A 25720-nucleotide genomic window follows, 5' to 3' on the forward strand; every position below is an offset into this window, starting at 1 on the left:
CAGCTGGGCCAATCCAAAGCCAAAAACCAGGAGCTTTCTCTGGATCTCCCATGTGGGTGCAAGGGCCCAAGCAGTGGGCCACCTTCCACTGCTTTCCCGGGCCATAAGCAGAGCTGGATCGGAAGTGAAGCAGCCAGGACTCCAATAGGCTGACCTGCCCACATGGGATGCTGGCGCCTCAGGCAGAAGCCTAATCTACTAGGACACAGTGCTGCCATTACTATACCCTTAAAAAAAATTATTGAATACCTAAATGAGGTGATATCTAGGAGTCATGTTTATTCATATTTACTGAGATATTTTATTTTTTCATTTAAAAGTAACAATAACTCATTACATACTAATATGTAATGTTTTTAAAGTAACTATATTTTCAAAAAAAAAATCTGTGAGGATAACATGGATTCACACTTTTGCAAATCTTTTTAAACTGAGGCTTCATAGCTCTGCTACCATATTCAATTACACATCACACAGCCTCCGGACAACTCCGCTCAAGGAGAGTTTAAAAGGGCAAATATTGGATTGCAAATAGAGTTTGGCCTTGTGGGCCCCCAGGGGCCACGGATGTAAAGAACTGCCACCGTTTGAAAGACGGCACTTGGATTCATCCCAAAAAAGTACCTGCTGACTGCCAGGCACCGTTCACAGCAGCAACTTCAGTCAGGCGGCTGTCCGAGAGACACCCAGGGACCTGGGGCGAGGGGTTGACATCTGACCTGTTACCAACGCACCGGCCATGCAGGCGTTCCAGAAACAGGGGTTCCAGAGACTGGCGCCCACCCAAGGCTCCCAGCCCGGTCTGGCTGAGGTGGAGCCTGAAGGAGCCGAGGCAGCCTGGGGTCCGCTGGCAGGGCCCAGGTAAGGAATCTGTAGTTTTAAGTTTAAATTACATGGCTACGGAAACGGGGTGCAGGAACGGGATGGCAAACGGACGTCTACTGGACCGAGGAGGGTCGTCTGGAGTCAAGCACAAGGGGCTAACTCAGCTTCTGGTAGATTCCCAGCCCTGACTCTCGGTTTAAAGCGGCTTAGCAGGAAAAGGCGCGCGCGCTACCTCGGGGAAGCTTGGGTCTCGGCGCCCGCCGTAGACGTCGTGCCAGACGCGGCCCGTTGCCTTGGAGCCGGCGGGACGCGGTTGGGCCTCCGCCGCGGGCCGCGGACCTTGGCCACCATGTCCGTGCTGGACGCGCTTTGGGAGGACCGGGACGTCCGCTTCGACGTGTCCTCACAGTGAGTTTCCCTAGGTCCCCTGGGACGTGCGGTGTGGTGTGGGAGCGGCGGCGCTAATTCGGGGCCTGCGGGCGGAGGCTTGCGCCGGGCGTCCGCGCCTCGGGAGACCCCCTAGACCGGCTGGGCCGCTGCGGCTCCCGGGAGGCTGGCGCCACAGCGGGAGCGCGTCTACACGGCGCTTTCCGCCGCGTGCCGTCTTCTGCCCGGATCTGGCCCGGAGGACACTTTCGGATGTGTGGCCGGGCGTGGCCGGGAGCAGCCAGGGCTTGGGCGTCAAAGTAATCCAAGTGAGCGTGGGATTTCAGTGTGGTGTGGCGCAAGGATCGCAGGACAGGGCCCAGGACACCGGGGCTGTAAACCTAGAGGTGTCTAGAATCGCGGCACTTGACTTGCATCGTTCTGAGCCTGAGTCAGAGAGGGAGGAGTAATAAGCACTCTTGAGTGTGTGTCCATGGTGAGCTTTCGTCCAGTGACCCTCCGTCGCGGGGAGGAGGGGGAGGCCTGTTCTGGAGCCTCCCCAAACCACAGCCCCGTTTTTTAAAGAGACGTAGAAACTTCCTGACCATAAGTCCAGCCGGGAAAAAAAAAAAAAATGATGTCCATTGAAATAGTAAGGAATGGGAAACATTAAAGCTAACGTTCTTAATGGATGGCGTGGAACTTTTTAGCCATTTAGTATTCCTTATCGTGGGCTGCACGTTCTTAGATGGAAGAGTGAAATATGGATGCGTTTCTCCGGCGAGTTGTACTGGACACATAAACACTTAGCATGGTGTTGGATCCTTTAAGAAGTTGGGAGGGAAAGGAATTTGTGAAATTACAAACCATAGTTAGGTATCGCACGTATTCTCTGACTTTTTCTGTCTTTCTTGGAGTGTTCCTCATCCAGCAACAGTCCGTGTCATTAATATCTTCAATTTACTAAACATTTGTCAAATGCTTCCTATGTGCTAGTTACCGTGTGGATACTTAGAGGCAGGAAGTGGATCGCATACTCCTCCATTCTAGAGAGGCAGACAGACAACTGACTGTTCTGAATGTGGTAATTACCCTCCTGAAATGATGTACAACAGGCCGAGAGATCATAGAAGTAGGACAATTCATTCTGCCGGAGAAGGCTCCAAGAAGAAATAGTGTTTGAGTTGGGCGCCAGAGGCTGGGGAGGGCCTTTTCAGGGTAGCGGGAATGTCCACTGCGGGGAAGAAGGAAAAGGGAAAGTTCCACTTCGGTCAGAAGCAGAGTCCTGGAGGACTAAACCCTGTTGGCTGGGAAGCAGGGTCTATTACAGGAGAGGTTGTAGCTACAGGAAGTGAAGCTAACTAGGTTGTGACATTTTCAGCTGAGGACTTACTTCCTTTTGTCTCCTGTGTGTGTTTGCTAACTCCCAAAGATGCTTTATATACCCCTGTTCTGCTGCCATTCCTTCCATAACTCCCTGATGTCCTTCCCTCTGCTTGGAAACCTCTAGGGGTGTTATTCGTTGACCAGAGTAAGGCCCACCCCTGCCAGCCTGACGTTCGGTGTTCCCATAGCCTTAGTTATCCAGCTGTATTTCACTCACCACTTCTCAATACCTCTTCCCCAACCAGGCCAATCTTCTTGCGTGTCCTTGTGATTTCTTGCTCCTGGCCTTTAACTGTGGACTCTCCTTTTCCCCTTTCTTCCTGAAAATCCTGCCCCTTCTTGTTCTGGCTTATCCAGGTCCCACTGATTTCCAGCTTCTGGGTGCTCTTCAACACCTTTTATTAGCGAATGCATGAACACTTGTTACAGTTTTGTTTATACTTTTGACTGTTTTGTATGCATTTATGTTCTCTCCCTAAATAGATTGTAAGGATATTGTAATTAAACAAAAATTTTAAAAATTTAAACCATTATATTTATTTTAGACAAATGAAAACAAGACCTGGAGAAGTCCTTATTGATTGTTTAGATTCAATTGAAGACACTAAAGGAAATAATGGTGATAGAGGTGAGTATACTTTCTCATAATTTGATATTTCTGGCTTAATTTACAAATGTTTAACCATACTATCTGGAGAATATATGAAACAACATCATATGTAAATATACTTGTGAGGTGGGCTGGCACGGTGGCTCATTTGGTTAATCCTCTGCCTGTGGCACCAGCATCCCATATGGGCACCGGGTTCTAGTCCTCTTCCAGTCCAGCTCTCTGCTGTGGCCCGGAAGTGCAGTGGAGGATGGCCCAAGTGCTTGGGCCCCTGCACTCACGTGGGAGACCAGGAAGAAGCACCTGGCTCCTGGCTTCGGATCAGCATAGCTCTGGCCATGGTGGCCATTTGGGGAGTGTCTCTCTCTCTCACTGTCTGTAACTCTACCTGTCAAATAAATAAATAAATATATATATACATATATATATATATATGTACATATATACTTGTGAGAGTGGGAAAGTTAAAATCCACATGAGACTTCCCGGGCTGAAGCAGAAGGGGTGGTATTAACCTGTAGCCAGGGGTCTCTGGTTCTCCCTTACCTTCGGTCCTTCAGTAAGTCCTTCTGATATGGGCATGGTTCCATTTAACTGTTAGAATTCCAGGAGCCCTGTTTGCAGGGAAATGGGATACTTATGACCCTTGCAGCTGTCTCCCCCAAAAAGGACAAAGGGCCGTGGAACCTAAGTAGATGCTAGCTGTGGTACATGGAGGTGTACTTTGTTTTTAAGAAATCCAGGAGTAATGCAGTTACCTAAGATTAGCGTCTGGAGATGTTGTGGGGAGCAGGTTTAGTGCTGCATTATGTAGTCTATTTATAGGTCAAGTACTAGAACTTCCTGTGAGACTCTTCTGTCACTGAGAAAGAGCCACAGCTGGACTCTAGAGTCTTTCCCAAACCAGTTGTCCCCAAGACTGGAACTTAAAAAGCCCAGGCTATATCCAGCAGCTGTCCATAAGGCGAGTGACCAGTAAACAGCAGGTCTTAGAAGCATCAATACTGGTTTTTCTTTTTAAAGATTTGTATGTTTCAGAAAGTGACAGAGGTGGGGGAAGGGTGGAGCAAAAGAGACAGAGTTATCAATATCCTCTGTTTCCTGGGTCACTTCCCAAAAGGCTGCAATAGCCAAGCTGGGCCAGGCCAAAGCCAAGAGCCCAGAACTCCATCCAAGTCTCCCCTATGGGTGGCAGGGCCCCAGGTACTTGGGCCATCATCCTCTGCTGCATTAACAGAGAGCTGGATTGGAAGCAGAGCAGCTGAGACTCAAACCAGCACCCTGATGTGGGATGTGGGTGTCCTGAGTGGCCAGATAACCTACTGCACCACAGTGCCCACCCCCATCATAGTTTTTCAAGGATGAAAATAGGAGATGAGGTGTAGTAGCTTAGTGTATCCAGAAAAGCACTTTTTGGAGCAAACCACTTATTGGGCAGAGGAGTGAATGGGGAAATGGAGGAGACTTCAATCAGGTAAGGGGATCAGTAATTTATAGGGAAGGATCATAACCCCTATGCAGAACGTCTCTCTGCAGCCTCCAGAGTGGCCGCTTGCCCTCTCAGCCTTTCTTCTGGTCTGCCCTGGGGTGAAATGTGAGTGGCAGTTGCTGTTGTAGCCTTTCTTCTCTGTGACGGGAACCTGTCACCATAGCGGCTTGTGGGTAGCTAGGGCCCACCCTTAAAGGAGTCCTTGTATCACATTTCTGAAATGTTCCCAGGTGAGAGTGAAGTATGACGATCTAGCAGAAATCCTGGTTTATGCCTTAGGGGTTTGAGTAATAATAATACCACCCTCAAGGTACCTGTATCTCAACAAAATCTGAGTTAACCTGAGAAAGCCAAGTGTAAGCTTGATGATTCTCATAGTTTGACAAAAACTCTTACGTGGCAGCCTGTCCACTACTACAGACAAAGATCATGGATAATAGAACTTTCTGAGAGTTGTCACTCATTGACTGCAGAGTCCTGGTGAAGCAGGGAGGGCAAGAAAACCTTCCTGGCCAGAAATCCCCATCATAGGGCCTGAAATCCTACTGTTAATAAAAACAGCTCTGTGTCTGCGAGACCTCAGAAACCTTTGTTCAGATGAAATTTGATAGTTGTATGAAGAATTGCTGGTTATAAGGAGATAGAAAAGGAAAGGAGAATCCTGCCTTCCAGCCATCTTCTTCCCCTACTTTCCAGCAGTTTGAAATGACCAAGTTAAGGCATTGCCCAGTTAGAAGCCCTGTATTAAAACGATGAGTACCTCCAGAAGATTATCACATTTAATCCACCCGGACATGCACTGATCAGATTAGCTTTGTGCATGGATGCTATGTGACAATGAAACAGGGGTAGCCGTATTTCAGCATTTGAGAGATTAGGAGAAACAGACAGCTGTATCTTGGTGTCTAGGAGGCTGGAGAGAAAAGTCCATGCCCGGAACACTGGAGTCAGAGCTATAGGATAGGGCCATTCAGGAGCAAAGAGGCAGCGTAGGAATGCTGGGTACTTACAGGAGAAGTATCAAGAGCAGAAAAAGTAAACCATTCCCCAGTGGTTTAATAAGGCATTCCTACTCCTGAATTTTTTCTTGTGGTCCTGATAAGAAAACATAATAGAATTAATAGATTTCTGGACTGATAGCCCAGTTGTAGAGGCAAAATATCTCCTGAGAGAAATGGCATGAGGAAAGCATTAACCAATTTATTTAGTTTTTAAAAAGTTATAAGAATGAATTGGTAAACAATGAAAATATTTTTAAAATAATATGTGTTAACATTTTGAATATTTACTATTTGTCAGTCACTGTTCTGGCTGGATCTTTTATATAATATTTAATCTCATTTCATAATAAAATGTATATATCTCTATATACACACAGAAGTAGATATTACTATCTTTTTTCCCTTCAAATACTGAGGAACAGAGAGGTTAGTTAAATTTTCTAAGATCACATAGCTACTAAATGATGAATCAGATTGCCTACATTGCTTTCTAAACTGCTTTCTAAACTATCACATTATTCTCCAATCAGAAATTTTGAGTTTTCCTAAGTTTCAATCTTAAACCCCAACCCAACCCTGCTGCCCGCAGTGCTAGTAGATGTAACTCTGAATTTCTTGGTATTGCATTGCAGAGCTGCTAGTTTGTCCACAACCTTTCTTTGCCTGTGCCACTGGTTTCCATTTGTCCTCTAGGTCCAGCACCCTCCACCCTTCTCCCCTCACCCTGAGAAGATGGCTTATGTCAATTATATCAAAGGGCTCCTCTGCACTCTGGCCTCCAGCCAGAAGAGCTGTGGCAGAAGGTCAAAAGGAGGCAGGGGAGTGAGGCTTCAGTATTTATTTCCTGGGTTCTTTCCCAGTGCTAGGCTGGCTTTGTCTCTCCTCTCAAAGCAGTTGTCTCCATGAGTCTTATTCCTTCTGGATGTTCACTGCTCCCTCTTCTTGCCCCTTTGGCTCAGGGATGGCCGCAGGTTTGGTGATTCCTATGGTTCCTATGGCCTATGGTTCCTAACCTCTCACCCATGCCTTTGTAGTATGTCTGTTTGTAAATGAACTTCAGTCATCCATCTATTTTCTGTTGGACCCAGTCCACCAATGTAGTGCCTCATCTCCTGTGATCTTTTATGAACCTTGCCACTTTGATTTATCAAACATAACCTATAATTTGCCACAGTCTCCTTCTGAGTCCTTTTTTTTCCATTTCTCATTTGCTATCCCATCTCACTCTGCTATTTATTCAGGCTTCGTTCCCCTGATTTTAGACATTCTGGGGGTTTTCAGGGAGGAGAGTATGACCTGGCTGTTTATTACTCACCAAAATATTTCTGTAGTTATAATTTGGAAAACTGTTGTGTTTAAGAAGTTATTATTTCATGATATCCTAATATGCTAATTGTGTTGTAAATATTTAAAACACAGTTTACCGTGCTCAGATTTATTTGACTTTTCTTTCCTTTTTTTTAAAAAAAAGATTTATTTATTTATTTATTTATTTGAAAGGCAGAGTTAGAGGAAGAGACAGAGAGATCTTCTGTCTGCTGATTTACTCCCCAGTTGATTTACAGCCCAGCTCTGGGCTACTCTAAAGCCAGGAGTCTCCCACATGGGTGCAGGGACCCAAGTACTTGGGCCATCTTCCACTGCTTTCCCAGGCATGTTAGCAGGGAGTAGATTGGAAGTGGAGCAGCCAAGACTCAAACAAGCACCCATATGGAATGCCAGTACCATAGGCAGCAGCTTTACTCACTGTACCATGGCACCAGCCCCAACTTTGTTTTTTTTCTTTTTATTGTGGCATTCTTAGGAATTATTGTTATTCCACAGGACACATTTTGAGAAATAGTTTTTCTAACTTTGTATTTCAGTTTAGGGACATCAATCGGATGCTAATAATGAGACATACAAAACCAGAAACTGACTTCAGCCCGTTCAGCTTATAGCAAATTTGGGTATATAAGTATATGGAACATCTAGATGAGAACTACCAAGTGAATACTCCAGTGCAGCATTGGTGTATATATGAGCATCATTTGAAAACTGTAATATCAGTGAATGGCTTTATAATTATACTATCCCATACTCATTCTCAGTTGTACCCACGTGACCTAAAAACGGAGGCTCTACAGCAGCTTCTACCAAGACGAAAACATAATACACACGAGCAGCATTGTAGTATAGGAGGCTAAGCTGTCTCTTGGGATGCTCACATTCCATATCAGAGTGCCTGGGATCAGGTCCTACCTCTACCTTCACTTCCAGTCCAGCTCCCTGCTGTTGTCCTTGGGAGGCAGCAAATTCCTGTATCCCTTTTAAAATTCTCAGATTTTTGTCTTTCTGGATTCTGAATCATTCATTTTATATTTTACATACAAATATTTTCAATTAATATATATGAGAAAAACATCTATTACTGTTGCTACTAATATTGGGCTAAAAGTTCCATGTCCACGCTATTTTGTGCTACAGAAATGTGGCCTTACATGAACTAATCTATTTTTGTTTGCTTTTAGGTAGACTCTTAGTAACAAATTTAAGAATTATTTGGCACTCTTTGGCATTACCCAGAGTCAATCTTTGTAAGTATCTTTGTTCAGTAATTTAAGGGGAAAAAAATCCTTTGTCAGGGAGTTGCATAGTAACTTTGGATATCACAAAAGCTGTATCATGAGATATGTAAAATCTGAAATTGATAAAAAGCTTCAAAAACCCTAGACTAACCAAACTACATCCTAATGCAAAATAAATAGCTCATTATTATTTTTCAATCTGTCTATTTTGTATCTTGAATACATGTGAGATAAGGGCTTTCGTGTTGAATGGTTTGTCTTGCTTTTTGTTGACAACTTGCTGTAACTTCTGTTTCAGGTAATCCCACAGAAGGGAGATCTACGCTCTAATAGAAGGAGTGTCTTTGTGTCCAATTTTGCTTCGTTTTTCGTTTTTGTTTTTGTTTTTTTTTTTTTAAGCTGTTATCCAGCTAGACCTTCTCCTTTTATGTGATGTGAAAATTTTCAGTAAATGATGCTGTGCAGGTTTTAGAGAAGCAGCTTCCTTTTTCCCATGTTATGGATGCTTTTAGTTGTTGTTCAGAGGCAGAATTGACTCTCCAGTTCTTTTAATTATTTAACTTAAATTTGTAGCTTCATAAAAAAAAGTTTAATTGTTTTGCTATAAGTGTTTAATTTTTAAAATTAAGAATTCTGTTTATAGCTTTATTACAGAAGTTTTTTTTTCCTAAGTTTAGTGTATCATGTTCTTTAAATTCTTTGCTTTTGAATTCTAGCCATCGGTTACAACTGCATATTGAATATTACAACAAGGATTGCTAACTCTGTAAGTCTGAAAAATCTTATTCTGAAGAAACCTAAGATATTTTGAGTTTAATACTTGTTTCACTTTAAATGAGAAATTCCTCTTAAAATCCAAACTTTTAAATAAATTTGTCTTTACAGAAATTACGAGGCCAAACAGAAGCTCTTTATATACTAACAAAATGTAACGGTACTCGTTTTGAATTTATATTTACAAATTTGGTTCCTGGAAGTCCTAGACTTTTTACTTCTGTGATTGCAGTACACAGGTATTGTGATACTTTACGAATTATTGAAAATTTTATTTATTTGAGAGACAGACAGAAACAGATCTCTGATCTACTGGTTCCATTCCTCAAATGCCCACAGTAATCCCTGGCTGGAGCCAAAGCTGGAGGCTGTGAATGTAGTCCAGGTCTCCCATTTGGGTGATAGGGACCCAACTAGTTGAGCCATCACCTGCTACCTCCCAGGATACACACCAGTAGGAAGCTGGAATGGGAAGCAGAGCTGAGACTTGATCCCAGGCACTCAATATGGGATGCAAGCATCCCGAGTGCCATCTTAACCAGTACACCAACTACCCATCCCTATTGACTGCTCTGAAGACAATTCTGTAATATAAGGATTTACAGGGTAAGGAATGATGCTATCTCCCTGCAAGCTCTATTGCTAGTGATACTGAAGTTTTTCATGTATTTCATACATTTTTGGTCATTTGTAATTTTCTATTGTGAATTTATTACTTATACCCTTCTATTTTAAATTTTAATTTCTGTCATATTTCTTAGTTTGCTAGTTTGGTATTTGATTTTTAATTTTGTTGAATTTTTAAATATACATAATTGTTTATTTTTTTTTACTTACAATTCACACAACCTAAAATTCCACCTAACAAAATACATCAATAAAGGAAATAGATTATATAAGTGGGTTCTAAACTTACTAAGGAACTTCAATTTTATTAAATAGAAAAGCTAGCCCAACTTCATGTGGACTAAGATTACAGCCAGCTGATCAAAAGTTAACCAGAGTTTTCTTTTCCATATTATTTTTCAGAAAGGAGACATGGAAAGGAACAAAGTAAATAGGGTTTTTATTCTCTCCCTGTCTCTCTGTCTCTCTCCCTCTCTACTTTTCCCTTCCTCTCCTCAGTCTCCTTTGAAATTGTACAGACTCATTCTGTTTTTCTGAATGGAGGTGGATGTGAGCACAGTGTCTTCAGATTGCAGTGTACAAAATAATTGAACCCCTCTTTATGTCAAAGAATAATAATGCCTTTGACTAAAACTAGAAATTGAAGAAAGGGAAGCATTTGATAGGAAAACAGAAAATACATTTCCTATCATTGAGGCTGTATGATATGTATTACCTTGAAAATTAGACATCTAAAAAATAGGTTACTAGAATAAAGTGAGCAAGAACTATACTAAAATAAGAGAGAGGTCTACAGAAAACTATATTCACCAAAGCTTATTGAAAGGAAATTTGAGTGATGGACATAAACACGAATGTGTTTTAAGTGAGTGTGTAAACAAAGTCTAAGTCAATTTTGGTTCTTCTTTATAGAGCCTATGAAACTTCTAAAATGTATCGTGATTTTAAATTGAGAAGTGCACTGATTCAAAATAAGCAACTGAGATTATTGCCACAAGAACATGTATATGATAAAATCAATGGAGTATGGAATTTATCCAGTGATCAGGTATTGTGCAAACAACTGATGAATTTTGGGGTTTTATGAACATTTTTTCATTCATGTTTGGGTTCATATAGTCATTCAACTGTAATTAAATTCAGTATTACAGCATTTGATAAATTATTATAACTCTTGGTATAAAATAATCTTCTGATATCTATTTTTATGATTTTATGCTCTTTTTAGCAACTTTTGTTCTGTATAGGATTTGGAGCTGGAATGAACCTTTGGAATCATCTGGTTGGGTTGCCTTTTCTCATAGATTAAAAACTCAGTTCCCTAGGAGTTGTGTTCTTACTCATTCAGTTTGTCCCATACTATATTGCCCTTTACCTCTTGATAACTTATGCTAGTGAAAGAGACCATACTGAGGACAATCATGGAAGACTTTTAATATGATCTTTGAGAATTCAAACCTGCAACTCATGTTGATGACTCTTAAATCCATTGTAATTTTTTTTTTCCTTTTGAAGTTACTACCATTTGAAATGTGTAAGCCCTTAATAGCTGAAACAAGTAAACATAATTAAGTTTTCTAGAGAAAATTTTATCTCTTATTAAGAATAGTTTTCAGCTTGTGTGTATGTTACAAACTAGGATGATAACCACTGTTGTATTTGAATGAAATGCTTCTTGCTAAAGCATTGAATCATAAACATAAATTGTAAATGAACTTTGCTCATTTGGGGAGATTTGGTTTTAAACTGATAAACATTCTATAGGATATAGACAGCTCCCCATCTGAATAATTGTTTCTCATTCTTTGGGTCAGGGGTCAGCAACATTTTTCTGTAAAAGGATCAATAATAAATATGTCTTGCCATTGTAGCATGAAACCAGCTGTTTCATGTAAAGTGAGCTTGGCTGTATATCTGTAAAACTCTACTTATGGACACTGATATTTGAATTTAGTACAGTATTTATATGTTGCAAAGTATTCTTTTGACTTTTTTCCAGCCACTTACAAATATAAACATTTTTATTAGCTGTGGGCCCATGGGCTGTAGTTTACCAGCCTCTGCTTTAGATCATAGCTTAGATGTCACTTTTTGAAAGCTGCTTTCTGTGAGTTCCGCTGCAGCTTGTGCTTAACAATTGTACTCCAAATCATTACTACTATAAAATAGAGAGCGTGGCTATAGCTCCGCATTAGATTGCAGGCTTCAAAATTCCCCTGTATGTGTGTGTTTGGGGGGAGAGGAGGAATAAGGGAGAAGTGAGGATGGAAAATGATAAATGATGGAAATAGCTCATTTTGCCGGTGCCGCGGCTCACTAGGCTAATCCTCCGCCTTGCAGCACCGGCACACCGGGTTCTAGTCCCGGTCGGGGCACCGGATTCTGTCCCGGTTACCCCTCTTCCAGGCCAGCTCTCTGCTGTGGCCAGGGAGTGCAGTGGAGGATGGCCCAAGTACTTGGGCCCTGCACCCCATGGGAGACCAAGAGAAGCACCTGGCTCCTGGCTTCGGATCAGCGCGATGTGCCGGCTGCAGCACGCCGGCCGCGGCGGCCATTGGAGGGTGAATCAATGGCAAAGGAAGACCTTTCTCTCTGTCTCTCTCTCTCACTGTCCACTCTGCCCGTCAAAAAAAAAAAAAAAAAAAAAAAAAAGGAAATAGCTCATTTTGATGCTATGTTGTTAGGTTTTAAAGATGCTTTGAAACTATTATTCTAGAATAATTTTGAATAGATATTGAGGAATCATACAACTAGAAAACAGTTGTTGGGGTGGTTTTTTTCCCCTTTTTTTGTGTTTTTGTTTTTATGATTTTTTAAAAAAATATTTATTTATTTATTTGAAAGTTACAGAGAGACACAGGCAGAGAGAGAGAGACAAAGAGGCAGAATCTTTCATCTTCTGGTTCACTCCCCAAATGACCACAATGGGCGGAGCTGGACCAATCCAAAGCCAGAAGCCAGGAGCTTAATCCAAGTCTCCAACATGAGTGCAGAGGCCCAGACAGTTGGGCCGTCTTCCACTGCTTTCCCAGGCCATAGCAGAGAGCTGGATGGGAAGTGGAGCAGCTGAGTCTTGAATTGCAGCCTATATAGGATGCTGGCACTGCAGGCAGCAGCTTTACCTACTACCCCACAGAGCCACCCCTATATGTTTTTTATTTCTTTATTATTTTTTGGAGAACAGTTTTGATCTAGCTTGTGTTGAAACGCCATGAAAATATATCTGTGCTTAGATGGGGTTATCAAATATGTTTTGTCTCTCAACTCTTGCCTTATCTTAGATTTTTGAATAATGTTATAGTAAGATCTAACACTATAGAATGCTTACTGTATGTCAAGCTACTCTAAGGGTTTTATTTACTAGAGTTATCTAATCTGATCTCCATTTTTCATTAAATAAAACGTACCAAGAATAAATTTGCCCATGGTCACTCCAATTGACCGATGTTTTATGTGTTTTTTTGTTTGTTTGTTTGTTTGTTTGTTTTTTGACAGGCAGAGTGGATAGTGAGAGAGAGAGACAGAGAGAAAGGTCTTCCTTTTTGCCGTTGGTTCACCCTCCAATGGCCGCTGCGGCCGGCGCATCGTGCTGATCCAAAGCCAGGAACCAGGTGCTTCTGGTCTCCCATGCGGGTGCAGGGCCCAAGCACTTGGGCCATCCTCCACTACCTTCCCGGGCCATAGCAGAGAGCTGGCCTGGAAGAGGGGCAACCAGGATAGAATCCAGCACCCCAGCCGGGACTAGAACCCAGTGTGCCGGCACCACAAGGTGGAGGATTAGCCTGTTAAGCCACGGTGCTGGCCTGTTTTATGTTTTGACTGTAGTGATGATTCCATGATTACATAGTCTGATTCTGCCTGATTCCAGAGACCAGGCTCTCGGACATCTAATTGTCCTGCTGTCCAGTGAATGATGGAGTCATTGATACTCCACAATATTCAGTCCTGTTATCTGCTGCTGTGATAATCACTATTATTCTGGTGTTTACAATATAAGGAATAGGTATTAAAAGAAGTGATCAGGGCCAGCACCATGGTGCAGTAGGTTAATCCTCCACCTGCAACACCAGGATCCCATATGGGTGCTAGTTCTAGTCCCGGCTGCTCCTCTTCTATTCAAGCTCTCTGCTGTAGCCTGGGAAAGCAGTAGAAGATGGCCCAAGTCCTTGGCTCCCTGCATCCATATGGGAGACCAGGAATAAGCACCTGGCTCCTGGCTTCAGATCAGCACAGCTCTGTCCGTTGCGGCCATTTGGGGAGTGAACCAAACAGAAGGAAGGCCTTTCTCTCTGTCTCTCCCTCTCACTGTCTGTAACTTTACCTCTCAAATAAATAAATAAAATCTTAAAAAAAAAAAAAAAAAGAAGTAAACATTGATTAATCTGTCCTTCTGTATTTTACAGGGAAATTTAGGAACTTTTTTTATTACCAATGTGAGAATTGTGTGGCATGCAAATATGAATGACAGTTTTAATGTCAGTATACCCTATCTGCAAATTGTAAGTACATACTAACCTTATTCTAATACAGAATAATTCCTGTTCAGCAGTTGATAGGACTTTGTAGATTTAATGGATTTTTTCTGTCTCCTTTTTTAAGTGTATATCAACTTCTTGCAGGTTCTGTCTTAGCCACTGTCACCTCCAGTCAGTCACTCACTTGGTTAGATTACCTATTGACAGCCAGGTGCCAGTGTTCCATGGTTCTTAACTGGGATTGTATGTACTCCTGGTGAAGTGTAAAGTAGTTAGATGACAGGCCAGGCTTTTATAACAATGCTGTTAAAGCTTTTCTCTTTCTTCTCTCTTTTTCTCAGAGTTCAACTTCCAGTGCCCATCTATCTGGAAGTGTGATGTGCTATCACCCAACATAGAATACCCATCTCTGGGCTTTTGGTCTTCTGGTTTAATGTTAGATACAATGTGGCTCTCCATTAACCCCCAGCACGTTTTATGTGTGATCACTTTTCGACAGGCACCATCTGCCATTGTGCTGCTACGCCCCCTCCCTTCTCCCAGACCACTGGAGTCACTGCCTATCTCCTACTGACAATTACTACCAATGATGAATGCCCATAAGCTGACTTTTTAAATGTTTATTTATTTATTTGAAAGGCACAGTAAGAGAGAAATCTTCTATTAACTGATTTACTCCCCAAATGCACTCAACAGCTGGGTCTGGGCCACGCCAAAGCCATAAGCCAGGAACTCCATTTGGGTCTCCCTGTTGGTGGCAAAGACGAGCCAGCATCTGCTGCCTGCCTCCCATGGGGTGCATTAGCAGGAAGCTGGATTGAAAGCAGGGTGGGTGGTACTCAGTCCCGGGCACTCCAATATAGGATGTGGGGCTACCCAGCAGCCACCTAACCCACTACACCACAGTGTCTACCCCACAGTTAGCTTATTGAAAAAAAAAAATGGAAATTCAAGGTTTTTTTTTTTTTTTTGACAGGCAGAGTGGACAGTGAGAGAGAGAGACAGAGAGAAAGGTCTTCCTTTTGCCGTTGGTTCACCCTCCAATGGCCGCCACGGTAGAGCGCTGCGGCTGGCGCACCACGCTGATCCGATGGCAGGAGCCAGGTGCTTATTCTGGTCTCCCATGGGGTGCAGGACCCAAGCACTTGGGCCATCCTCCACTGCACTCCCTGGCCACAGCAGAGAGCTGGCCTGGAAGAGGGGCAACCGGGACAGGCTCAGTGCCCCGACCGGGACTAGAACCTGGTGTGCCGGCGCCGCAAGGCAGAGGATTAGCCTAGTGAGCCGCGGCGCCGGCCAGGAAATTCAAGTTTTTTAAGAAGTAATTTAGACACCTGTGATGTGAGAAACAGAAGGCAATGTGACTTGTAAAAACTAACACAGGTTCAGAAAGAACCATGAAAGCCAGTGGTTTGCCATGGTGAAAAGATTGCTAATCTTTTATCCAAAATATTCAGAAAAGTTGATTGTCTGTAAGTAAAGGGTATTTTAGTCATTTTTTTTATGGATATCATCTTTGTGTTAGCTTACATGTTTGCCACCTGTTTTCAGGATGCATCTGGGTTTATTTACTTGATCTCTATGGGAGTTTCAGGGAGGAAAGAGGGATAATTATAATCTTTAGACAATGAAAAGTAGATTTTGTGTAAAAGCTTAAAAATTTGTGTTGACAAGATAATAACATGAATTTTTTATTTTCATTTTATACCTAGCGTTCAATAAAGATTAGAGATTCAAAATTTGGCCTAGCTCTTGTCATAGAAAGCTCTCAGCAGGTAAGTTATTTTAGATTTTTCTTAATATTTGGTAGATTATAAATACTATGTGACAATATAGATTTTATTTTATTTATATAGTAACCTGTTTACGTCCCAAGAAGAATATTAGCTGTAGGTTAATGAAGTCCTTGCGGTCTTACAGTAATTGTCCCCGTAGGAAGAATCTTGGCTGTTTATCATTATTATCACTATGACCCTCACTTTTATTATTAATGACAGAATCCAGTCACTGTTCTATAGGCTTTTTATGTATTTATGAATCTAACAACCCTGTGATACAGTACTATTTTTTTTCCCCCATTTTCTGGTCAAGGAAACAGATTTGGAGAAGTTAGGAACCTTGCTTATGGTCTCACAAGTAGAAAATTGTGGGACTAGGCCGGCGCCGCGGCTCACTAGGCTAATCCTCCGCCTTGCGGCGCCGGCACACCGGGTTCTAGTCCCGGTCGGGGCACCGATCCTGTCCCGGTTGCCCCTCTTCCAGGCCAGCTCTCTGCTGTGGCCAGGGAGTGCAGTGGAGGATGGCCCAAGTCCTTGGGCCCTGCACCCCATGGGAGACCAGGATAAGCACCTGGCTCCTGCCATCGGATCAGCGCAGTGCGCCGGCCGCAGCGCGCTACCGCGGCGGCCATTGGAGGGTGAACCAACGGCAAAAGGAAGACCTTTCTCTCTGTCTCTCTCTACTGTCCACTCTGCCTGTCAAAAATAAATAAAAAATAAATAAATAAATAAATAAATAAAAGAAAATTGTGGGACTAGATTATGATTCTAGGTTTGACTGATTCACAAGACAATCTCTGAGACTGCAGATGTATACAGAAATGTTCACACATCCTGTCTGAGATTTTATATTCTCACACAAAGATTATACTGTGTCTGAGTATAATGGCTCTGCCCCATTGTGCCAGGCTTTTGCAAAAATACATTTAGAACATATTTTTGAAACTTTTTTTTTTACTTTTATTTATATGACACGTAGAGTTACAGATAGTGAAAGACAGAAAGATCTTCCTTCCGTTGATTCACTCCCCAAATGGCTGCCATGGCCAGCACTGCGCCGTTCCGAAGCCAGGAGCCAGGAGCTTCTTCCTGGTCTCCCAGGCGGGTGCAAGGGCCCAAGGAGTTGGGCCATCCACCATCCTCCACTGCTATCCCAGGCCATAACAGAGAGCTGGACTGGAAGAGGAGCAGCCGGGACTAGAATTGGTGCCCATATGGGATGTTGGCACCGCAGGCGGAGGATTAACCTAGTGTGCCATGGCACTGGCCCCTTGAAAGGGATTTTTAAAACTACTTCTCTAAATTCTAAATCTAAAGATGAATGTCTATGCATCCCTTTTCCATATCCAGTAGCTTCCATTTTTTTTTTTTAATTTATTATTTTTGGCAGAGTGGACAGAGAGAGAGAGAGACAGAGAGAAAGGTCTTCCTTTGCCATTGGTTCACCCTCCAATAGCCGCTGTGGCCGGCGTGCTGCAGCCGGCGTGCTGCAGCCGGCGCACCGCGCTGATCCGAAGGCAGGAGCCAGGTGCTTCTCCTGGTCTCCCATGGGGTGCAGGGCCCAAATACTTGGGCCATCCTCCACTGCACTCCGGGCCATAGCAGAGAGCTGGCCTGGAAGAGGGGCAACCGGGACAGAATCCGGCGCCCCGACCGGGACTAGAACCCGGTGTGCCGGCGCCACAAGGCGGAGGATTAGCCTAGTGAGCCATGGCGCCGGCCGCTCCATTTATTGAGTGCTTGCTCTGTTCCAAGAACTACCAAGTTTCTTGTGTATATTAGCTTACTTAATATGTGCAACTTGATAACCATTTTATGGATAGAAAATTTAAGCTTAGGAGAGATTAAGGAAAATAAGTTTCCAAGTATCATACAGCTAGTAAATTAGCTATGGAACCAGAAAATCAGCCAAAAAACCTGTGCTCTTAAATCATATGCTATTTAATTCTTTAACATTCTTCTCTAGCATGGTCAAGTTTCTTTCTTAAATCTTCAAGGAGATATCCTCAAATAGGCAATAAATTTCTTCTTTTAATGTATAGTCTTTTTAATGTATAGTTCTTTTCAAGAGTTAGCTTGAGAAAAAGCTTTGTTCCCTTGACCTTCATAATCTGCAGTGTAAATTTTGGAACATCAGTTTACATTCATAGATGAAATGATGTGATCACAGGGTATGCTTCAGAATCATCCTGAATGGGTCGATGAGTGGGGCTGATCAAGAATCTGGGGGTGACAGATTAAAGAGTTGACCATATGGCCGGCGCCGTGGCTCACTAGGCTAATCCTCCGCCTTGCGGCGCCGGCACACCGGGTTCTAGTCCCGGTCGGGGCACCGGATCCTATCCCGGTTGCCCCTCTTCCAGGCCAGCTCTCTGCTGTGGCCAGGGAGTGCAGTGGAGGATGGCCCAAGTGCTTGGGCCCTGCACCCCATGGGAGACCAGGAGAAGCACCTGGCTCCTGCCATCGGATCAGCGTGGTGTGCCGGCTGCAGCACGCCAACCACAGCGGCCATTGGAGGGTGAACCCATGGCAAAAGGAAGACCTTTCTCTCTGTCTCTCTCTCTCTCACTGTCCACTCTGCCTGTCAAAAAAAAAAAAAAAAAGAGTTGACCATATATTAGTACTGCTTAAGCTGCATGTTGACTGTAGTCATGGAAGCTCATTAGGCATTCTTGTACTTTTGTCTGCTCTTGAAATCTTTCATGATAAAAAGTTTAAGAAACCAACTTACATATTATATTGTGAAACAAGGAAAATTAGAGCTGTAGCTTGTTGTATGTGAAGGCACGTGTGTGAGAAAGTGTGTGGAGGGACTGGCATTGTGGCATAGCTGGTAAAGCCGCCACCTGTGATGTTGGGATCCCATGTAGTCTCCAGTTTGAGTCCTTGCTGCTCAGTTCCAATCCAGCTCCCTACTAATGTGCCTGAGAAAGCAGTGGAAGATGACCCAAGTGTATAGATTCCTGCACCCACATGGGAGACCCAGAAGGAGCTCCTGGCTCCTGGCTTTGGTCTGACTCAGCACTGGCTGTTGTTGCCCTTTAGGGAGTAAGCCAGTGCTCTGTCTCTCCCTGTTTCCCTGTAACTCTGCCTTTCAAATAAATAAAAAGAAAAGTTTGTGGAAAATAGAATTAAACGATAAATTTACTTTGGTACAAAAATTTTTGATCCTATTTGCTTATTAAGCATCTTCAAAAAGTTCATGAAAAATGTATGTTATAAAAAAACTATGCAGGGCCAGCACTGTGGCATGGTGGGTAAGGCCACCACCTGTAGTGCTGGCAATGCCACTGTGCCGGCATCCCTTATGGACACAGGCACCAGTTTGAGCCCTGGCTGCTCCACTTCTTCTCCAGCTCTCTGCTGTGGCTTGGGAGAGCAGAGGATGGCCCAAGTCCTAGGGCCCCTGCACCCACTTGGGAGACCTGGAAGAAGCTCCTGGATCTTGGTTTTGGATCAGCCCAGCTCTGGCCATTGTGGCCATTTGAGCATCTAACCAACCGATGGAAGACTTCTCTCTCTCTCTCTCTCTCTCTCTCTCTCTCTCTGCCTCTTTGTAACTCTGCCTTTCAAATAAATAATCTTTAAAAAAAAAAAAAAGGGAGGGGACTATGCATGGATTTCACATTTTTTTGTACCAAATTTGTCTCTTAATTTCAATTTTTTCAAGATTTTTTTTTTTAAATGTGGAGTGACAGAGAAAGAAAGGATAAGACAGAGAAAGACATCTTCCATCTGCTGGGTCGCATGACTGGGGCTGATCTAAGCCAAAGCCAGGAACCTGAACTCCATACAGATCTCCCACAAAGGTCGCAGAGGCCCAAGTACTTAAGTCCTCTTCTGCTTTCCCAGGAGCGTTGGCAGGGAGCTGGAGTGGAAGTGGAGCAGCCAGGACTCCAACCAGCACTGCAGTATGAGATGACAGTGTCACGAGTGGCAGCTTAGCCCACTGTGCCACAACGCCAGCCCATAATTCCATGTTTCCATGAACATTTTGAAGTGCCCTCAAACTATACATACCATTCCTCAGGCTTATTTGTTGTTTTTTTCATTTTTTTTTTAATTGCAGAGTGGAGGATATGTTCTTGGCTTTAAAATAGATCCTGTAGAAAAACTACGAGAATCGGTGAAGGAGATAAATTCACTTCACAAAGTCTATTCTGCCAGTCCTATATTTGGAGTGGATTATGAAATGGAAGAAAAGGTAACTTGTTCAGTATGTGAACAGCAGAGTTTGCTGAATTCCTTTTACATAGTGTGTAAAATTCAGGTATATACACATGGTGTGCAACTGAATGTTAAAATGTTTAAAATGGTGCTCATTGACCACAGCCCTGAACCTCTCCAATTTTTGCCTATCACCTGTCTTATGACTGGCTGCTCTGCAGGTTATTCCTACCGTTCTCAATGAAGCAGCCTGTCTAAGTAAGTGTCCATGTGCAGGGCTCCTCTGAGGTAGACAGACGTGAGTCTCTCCGTCAGCATTATGCTTATTCTACTTCATTCCCCAGGTAGCTCGGGCAAACCTTAGAAGCTTCATGGATGCCATCCTCTGCCCCCACTGCCCCACAGTGTAGCACCTCCAGGAGTCTGATCCAGCAGTGTAGCCTGCATCCATTCCCACTTTTGGATGCCTCTGCCACACTGTTTGTGAAATATTTTGAATGTCAGGCTCACATGTCTGTTCTTTTCCTTCTTCAGGGTTTCTTGCTATTGAACCAGTCCTGGCTCTCCTGGCACATGAGTTCTCTTTCGGTTGTATTTACCTCTGAGCTGCTACCTTCATCATCCAGTCTGTCACTGATGTCCTCACTATCCATTTGATTATAGATGTTCTCGCTGTGCACTCTGTCCCTAGTAGCCTTGCTGGAGGCTCTGTCACTGGTACAGTCACTGTCCATCCTATCAGGGTGCTGTTGCCACTGGCCTCACTGCCTTCTCTGTCACAGTGCTGTCACTGGCCACTCTATTACAGGCTCCCTTGCTCTCTGTTCTGTTGCTGGGACTCTAACTGTACACTGCACTGCTGGTGCCCTTGCCATTTACTGCTGCATCACTGCCCTGCTGGTGCCCAGCAAGTAGAGCCATATTACAGCAGGAATCTGTATGCCTCCTCTTGCTCTTGTGCTATAGAATGTGACCAGAGAGGATCAAGAAGCAGGCTGTGCATTGGAGTACAAATTCATGATTCAGAGGCCTACACTGTGGCATAGTAGGTTAAGCCTCTGCCTGCAGCCCCGGCATCCCATAGAGGCACCAATTTGAGTCCCGGCTGCTCCACTTCTGATATGGCTCTCAACTTATGGCCTAGGAAAGCAGCAGAAGATGGTCCAAATGCTTGGGCCCCTGCACCTGTGTGGGAGACCCAGAGGAAGCTCCTGGCCCCTAGCTTCAGCTAGGCCTAGCTGTGGCTGTTGCGGCCATTTGGCAAGTGAACCAGCAGATGGAAGCTCTTTCTGTCTCTCCTTCTCTGTCTGTAACTCTGCCTCTCAAATAACTAAATAAATCATTAAAAAAAAAAAATTCATGGCCGGCGCTGTGGCTTAACAGGCTAATCCTCCTCATTGCGGCGCTGGCACACCGGGTTCTAGTCCCGGTTGGGGCACTGGATTCTATCCCAGTTGCCCCTCTTCCAGGCCAGCTCTCTGCTATGGACAAGGAAGGCAGTGGAGGATGGCCCAAGTCCTTGGGCCCTGCACCCGCATGGGAGACCAGGAGAAGAACCTGGCTCCTGGCTTCAGATCAGCGTGGTGCGCCGGCCGCAGCGGCCATTGGAGGGTGAACCAACGGCAAAAGGAAGACCTTTCTCTCTGTCTCTCTCTCTCACTATCCACTCTGCCTGTCAAAAAAAAAAAAAAATTCATGATTCAGTCCCTCTGACCTCACTGAGGCCTTTGTGGCCTGCTGGTACTCCTTGTACTTCATTGTTTTTTCCTCTGCCTGTCAAATTCCATATATATCCTCTTCCAGCTAAAACCACTTGGTCACTGGCACTATATTATAACGCTATATTGATTTCATCTCCTTAACCATTCTTTTTCTTTTCTTCCCAGCATGCACTTCTTTCAGCATTCTCCTTTTCACTCTACTCTGCCAGACTCCTCAGTAATCACCTGCTCCTTCAGCATCTTCAGCTTACACTTTTTTGATTGACTCCTGAGCCTTTTCCAATCTTGATACACTCAACGTAGCATGGTTACAGATACTCTTGAATATTTTCATATAATTGAAACCTTAAATAACAAAAACTTCGGAGTTTTTTTTAGTAATTTAACTAAGTATCCAAGTCAGTAAAATAAGCTAGGACTTCGATGAGCATCTCCAACTTGGGCAATTTTATTGCTTGTTAGTTTTAATAGACTGTAAATGGTGTTGATTTTTCTAAGATTTGAGTAGTTTCTATCTGTGTTAACCTTTTACAAGTATTAATTGTTCTCATTCTACATTTCTCTAAAATGGTTAATTTAATTAACCTTGTCACTGATGTCTGTTAACATCTGATGATTTTCAGCCACAGTCCCTTGAAGCTCTGACAGTAGAACAGATTCAAGATGATGTGGAAATAGACCCTGATGATCACACAGATGCTTTTGTGGTGAGCATCGCAAAAGAGAATTATTACATTTATTACAGTTTTTATCTGAGTCATGTTTAATTAAGTAATAGTTTAAGTTTGTAAAACACTATAGACCTAAAAACCTTTGATAAGAGTTTCCTTTTTGGTAAGTGAGGGAGTTTCTTTTATGACTTTGCTTTTAAATTACCAAACTGGGAACTAATTTGAGAACACAGTTATTTATAGGATTTTATGCATGTGACAAGTTTTTTGTTGTTGTTCTTTAGAATAATAAAACATCTAAATATTACAGTTAGTTAATCTCCATTCTTGCCATCATTAATCTTCACGAGATGGACTTCCTTAGTTAGAGATATATCATTTTTAAAAGGATATGTATTTGAACAATAACTTTACTGTTTCCAAACTGGGGTTATTTTAATAATAGCCAAAATTATAATAATGCTTTCTCACTCCTGTGGTCTCTGAATCTGACCAGATTGCCTCTCTGGCAACAAATATTTTGAAACAAAGGTGTGAATTAGCATAAAATATTTAGTTATAAACTATTACTACCTCGGACTGTGCACTTGCTGACACGTCGCATTACTGCGTGCTTTGTTTTGCTCGCAATTTCTTTTAAAACAAATATAAGAAATTGTACAGCATGAAGTCATTCTTTTTATTGCCTTTAAGTTAACAATGCTAAGTATGTGTTACTTACACAGCACATTTTTTAGAGCTTAAAGCATAACTCCTGTAGACATTAATATTGATTGCAAAAGGAAGTAAATTGTGCTAACAGCATTATAGAGAATGGTATGGAAACCACGAAACATACAGTAACAGAACATAGAGAACAGTCACAAAATCATTCTGCAAATTAATTACCTGTTCTGGAGCCCACGGATTCATCATTCTGTGTCCAGTATGTGAAATATAATTTTCTTTGTCTTTCAGGCTTATTTTGCTGATGGCAATAAGGTAAGGATATTTTACCTGTAGTACATGAGAAAAAGTTTCTATATTCGAACATTTAGCATTCACAAACTTATGTGAACCCTATTTTTTGTTTTTTTCCTCTTCCTTGCCCACCTTCTCTATTCCCATGCTCTTATAAAAAAAGCAACAAGATCGTGAACCTGTATTTTCAGAAGAACTGGGGCTTGCAATAGAGAAATTGAAGGATGGATTCACTCTGCAGGGACTTTGGGAAGTAATGAGTTGATCTTGAGTTGAGCTGGATTTCTGTTTAAAGACATCTCAAGATTAAGGATACTAGTCGCCTGCTATAAGGCATGGAATAGTTTTTATATTTACAGCTTTTACATTTAAAGAAATAACTTTTTAATGACTACCGAAAAACTCATTTAGAAAACTGCCAGTTTTCTAAAATTAATATTTAATATTGTAATCAAAATGTATCTAGCTTGTAAATGTTTATTTTGTACCTAGAGCTTGTAAAATGTGAATTCTCAGATATTAAATGACTGTATCATGTTGGGCTTAATAAAGAATTTGTGCAGCACCATTTAATGTTTTGAAAGTATTATTTGAAAGAATGAAATTAGTCTTGTGGACTCACAGAATACTCCTTTCTTAACTATGAAAATCCTTTTAAAATATATTGTTACATAGCTCCAAATGTAAACCAACTCTGATACAAATTATAATCCTTAAGCATGTCATTTTAGGCATAATTTCTGGAAAGACTGAAAATTATAACTGTTATAACTCTGGAGAACAACCTCTGTAATGTTGCAACCATCTCAATAAGTAATTTCAATGTAGGTTTGACAAAAATACAACAAGAATACATTTATTTTCTAAGAAAATCATTTTATTCATTTATTGCCTTTCTCTTTGTTTTCACTGAAGCTTTGAACTTTTCAAAAATAAGATTATTTTTCTGATTAGTTGGTTAAGCAAAATTTGGGACTTCTCTAGCATCATTTGAAGTTTTTGGCCACTGCTTCAGTGTAGAAGGCATTTTAAAGAACCTTTCTCAAATAATTGAAATTAGCCAAAGGAGCCCTTTTTCTCTAGTGGGAAAAGAAGGAGTGTATAAAACACTTGAAATAAGATGCAACTATATGTGCAACCATAAACACTTAGTAACCTGGATGCTAACCTCAGATTGTTAAAAATGAGTGAACCAATGCTGTTAATGCTTTCCTTTGTTTAAACTGAAAAAGGTTTCTGCAGTTTTAAGGGTAAATTATAATAACCTATCTTAAGGGGAAAGGTTGTTGGAAAAAAATGTGTATGTCACAGATAATATGCTACCATAAAAGCTGTTTAAGTACTCTTTTTCAAATTGAAGAGACTTTACAAATTGTCAACTATAAGGAATAACCTCAAATGTCATAGCATGGTATTTGCATCTGACTCACTAATCTTTTCAAATGTTAGGTGTTGCGTGTAGAAAGAACTGAGTCATTTATTGTTTAAACAAGGGAGCAGCTGTTAGTTTTTTCTAGTGTGTTAAAACCTTTAGTGGCATCTATAAATGGAAAAAGAATCAATGAGCTCTTCTTTCAGCTGTTTAGTTTTAGCAGCTGACAGTACCATTGACTTCACTGTGATGTAAAATAAAAGAAAAAGGCCTTTACTCATAGAGACCTTGAAGTTTAAAAATACTCATGTGCAATTCTCTGATCTGGGCACATTCATTCATTGCACAAGTATTTATGGAGCACTCAGGAGACCCTGGGACTATAGCATTGAACAGAACAGGAAAAAAAAAATCCCCTTCTTCAGGGAGCTTGTGTTCTTTTGGCCATGTTTACAAATACCAGCCATGGAAATTACAATATTTCTGTACCCTACTGAGGTCAGAATATGATTATTTAATAAAGTACTTCATGGAGTATAAATACCATCTTACATAAACAGAGGATCTATTTTCTTTCAATTAACTTCTACATTCCATAATACAATAGTCTCTTATAATCAACAATTTACATTAGGATTCCAGTTACATATCATTTTTTAAAAAAAGTCCTGTTTTCCAAATTGTATGGCTGTTGTAACAATTCATTCTGAGTTTGCTGTGCTCTAGTGATGACTGTTCTCATGGGGTTACATTCTGTTCTGGTTCTTTAACCTTTTATTTAATGAAAGATAATTTCCAACACTTAAAAGTACAGAATATATCTTTTTAAAAAAAAAAAAAAGATGTTTTTATTTATTTGAAAGGCAGAGTTACAGAGAGGCAGAGAGAGAGAGAGAGGTCTTCCATTTGCTGGTTCACTCCCCAGTTGCCG

General features: G+C 42.1%; 1 protein-coding gene across 2 annotated transcripts; it reads left to right on the top strand.

Annotated features, from left to right (window-relative positions):
• The first annotated feature begins 1120 nt into the window (after window positions 1-1120).
• Window positions 1121-23985, top strand: BBS5 (Bardet-Biedl syndrome 5). Of its 2 annotated transcripts, none has more exons than XM_062200298.1 (12): window positions 1121-1233; window positions 3123-3205; window positions 8188-8253; window positions 8961-9010; window positions 9130-9257; window positions 10558-10693; window positions 14049-14144; window positions 15833-15895; window positions 19968-20102; window positions 22410-22493; window positions 23415-23438; window positions 23581-23985. In XM_062200298.1, the coding sequence occupies exons 1-12, from the start codon at window positions 1175-1177 to the stop codon at window positions 23680-23682; spliced, it is 1026 nt and encodes a 341-aa protein (XP_062056282.1). In that variant the 5' UTR covers window positions 1121-1174; the 3' UTR covers window positions 23683-23985. The 2 variants fall into 2 exon arrangements, with proteins under 2 accessions (XP_062056282.1, XP_062056289.1); XM_062200305.1 differs by lacking the exon at window positions 1121-1233 and adding an exon at window positions 1502-1520.
• Window positions 23986-25720: the final 1735 nt, after the last annotated feature.

The sequence above is a fragment of the Lepus europaeus genome, chromosome 1 (assembly GCF_033115175.1).
Source record: "Lepus europaeus isolate LE1 chromosome 1, mLepTim1.pri, whole genome shotgun sequence".
Taxonomy (NCBI): Eukaryota; Metazoa; Chordata; class Mammalia; order Lagomorpha; family Leporidae; genus Lepus; species Lepus europaeus.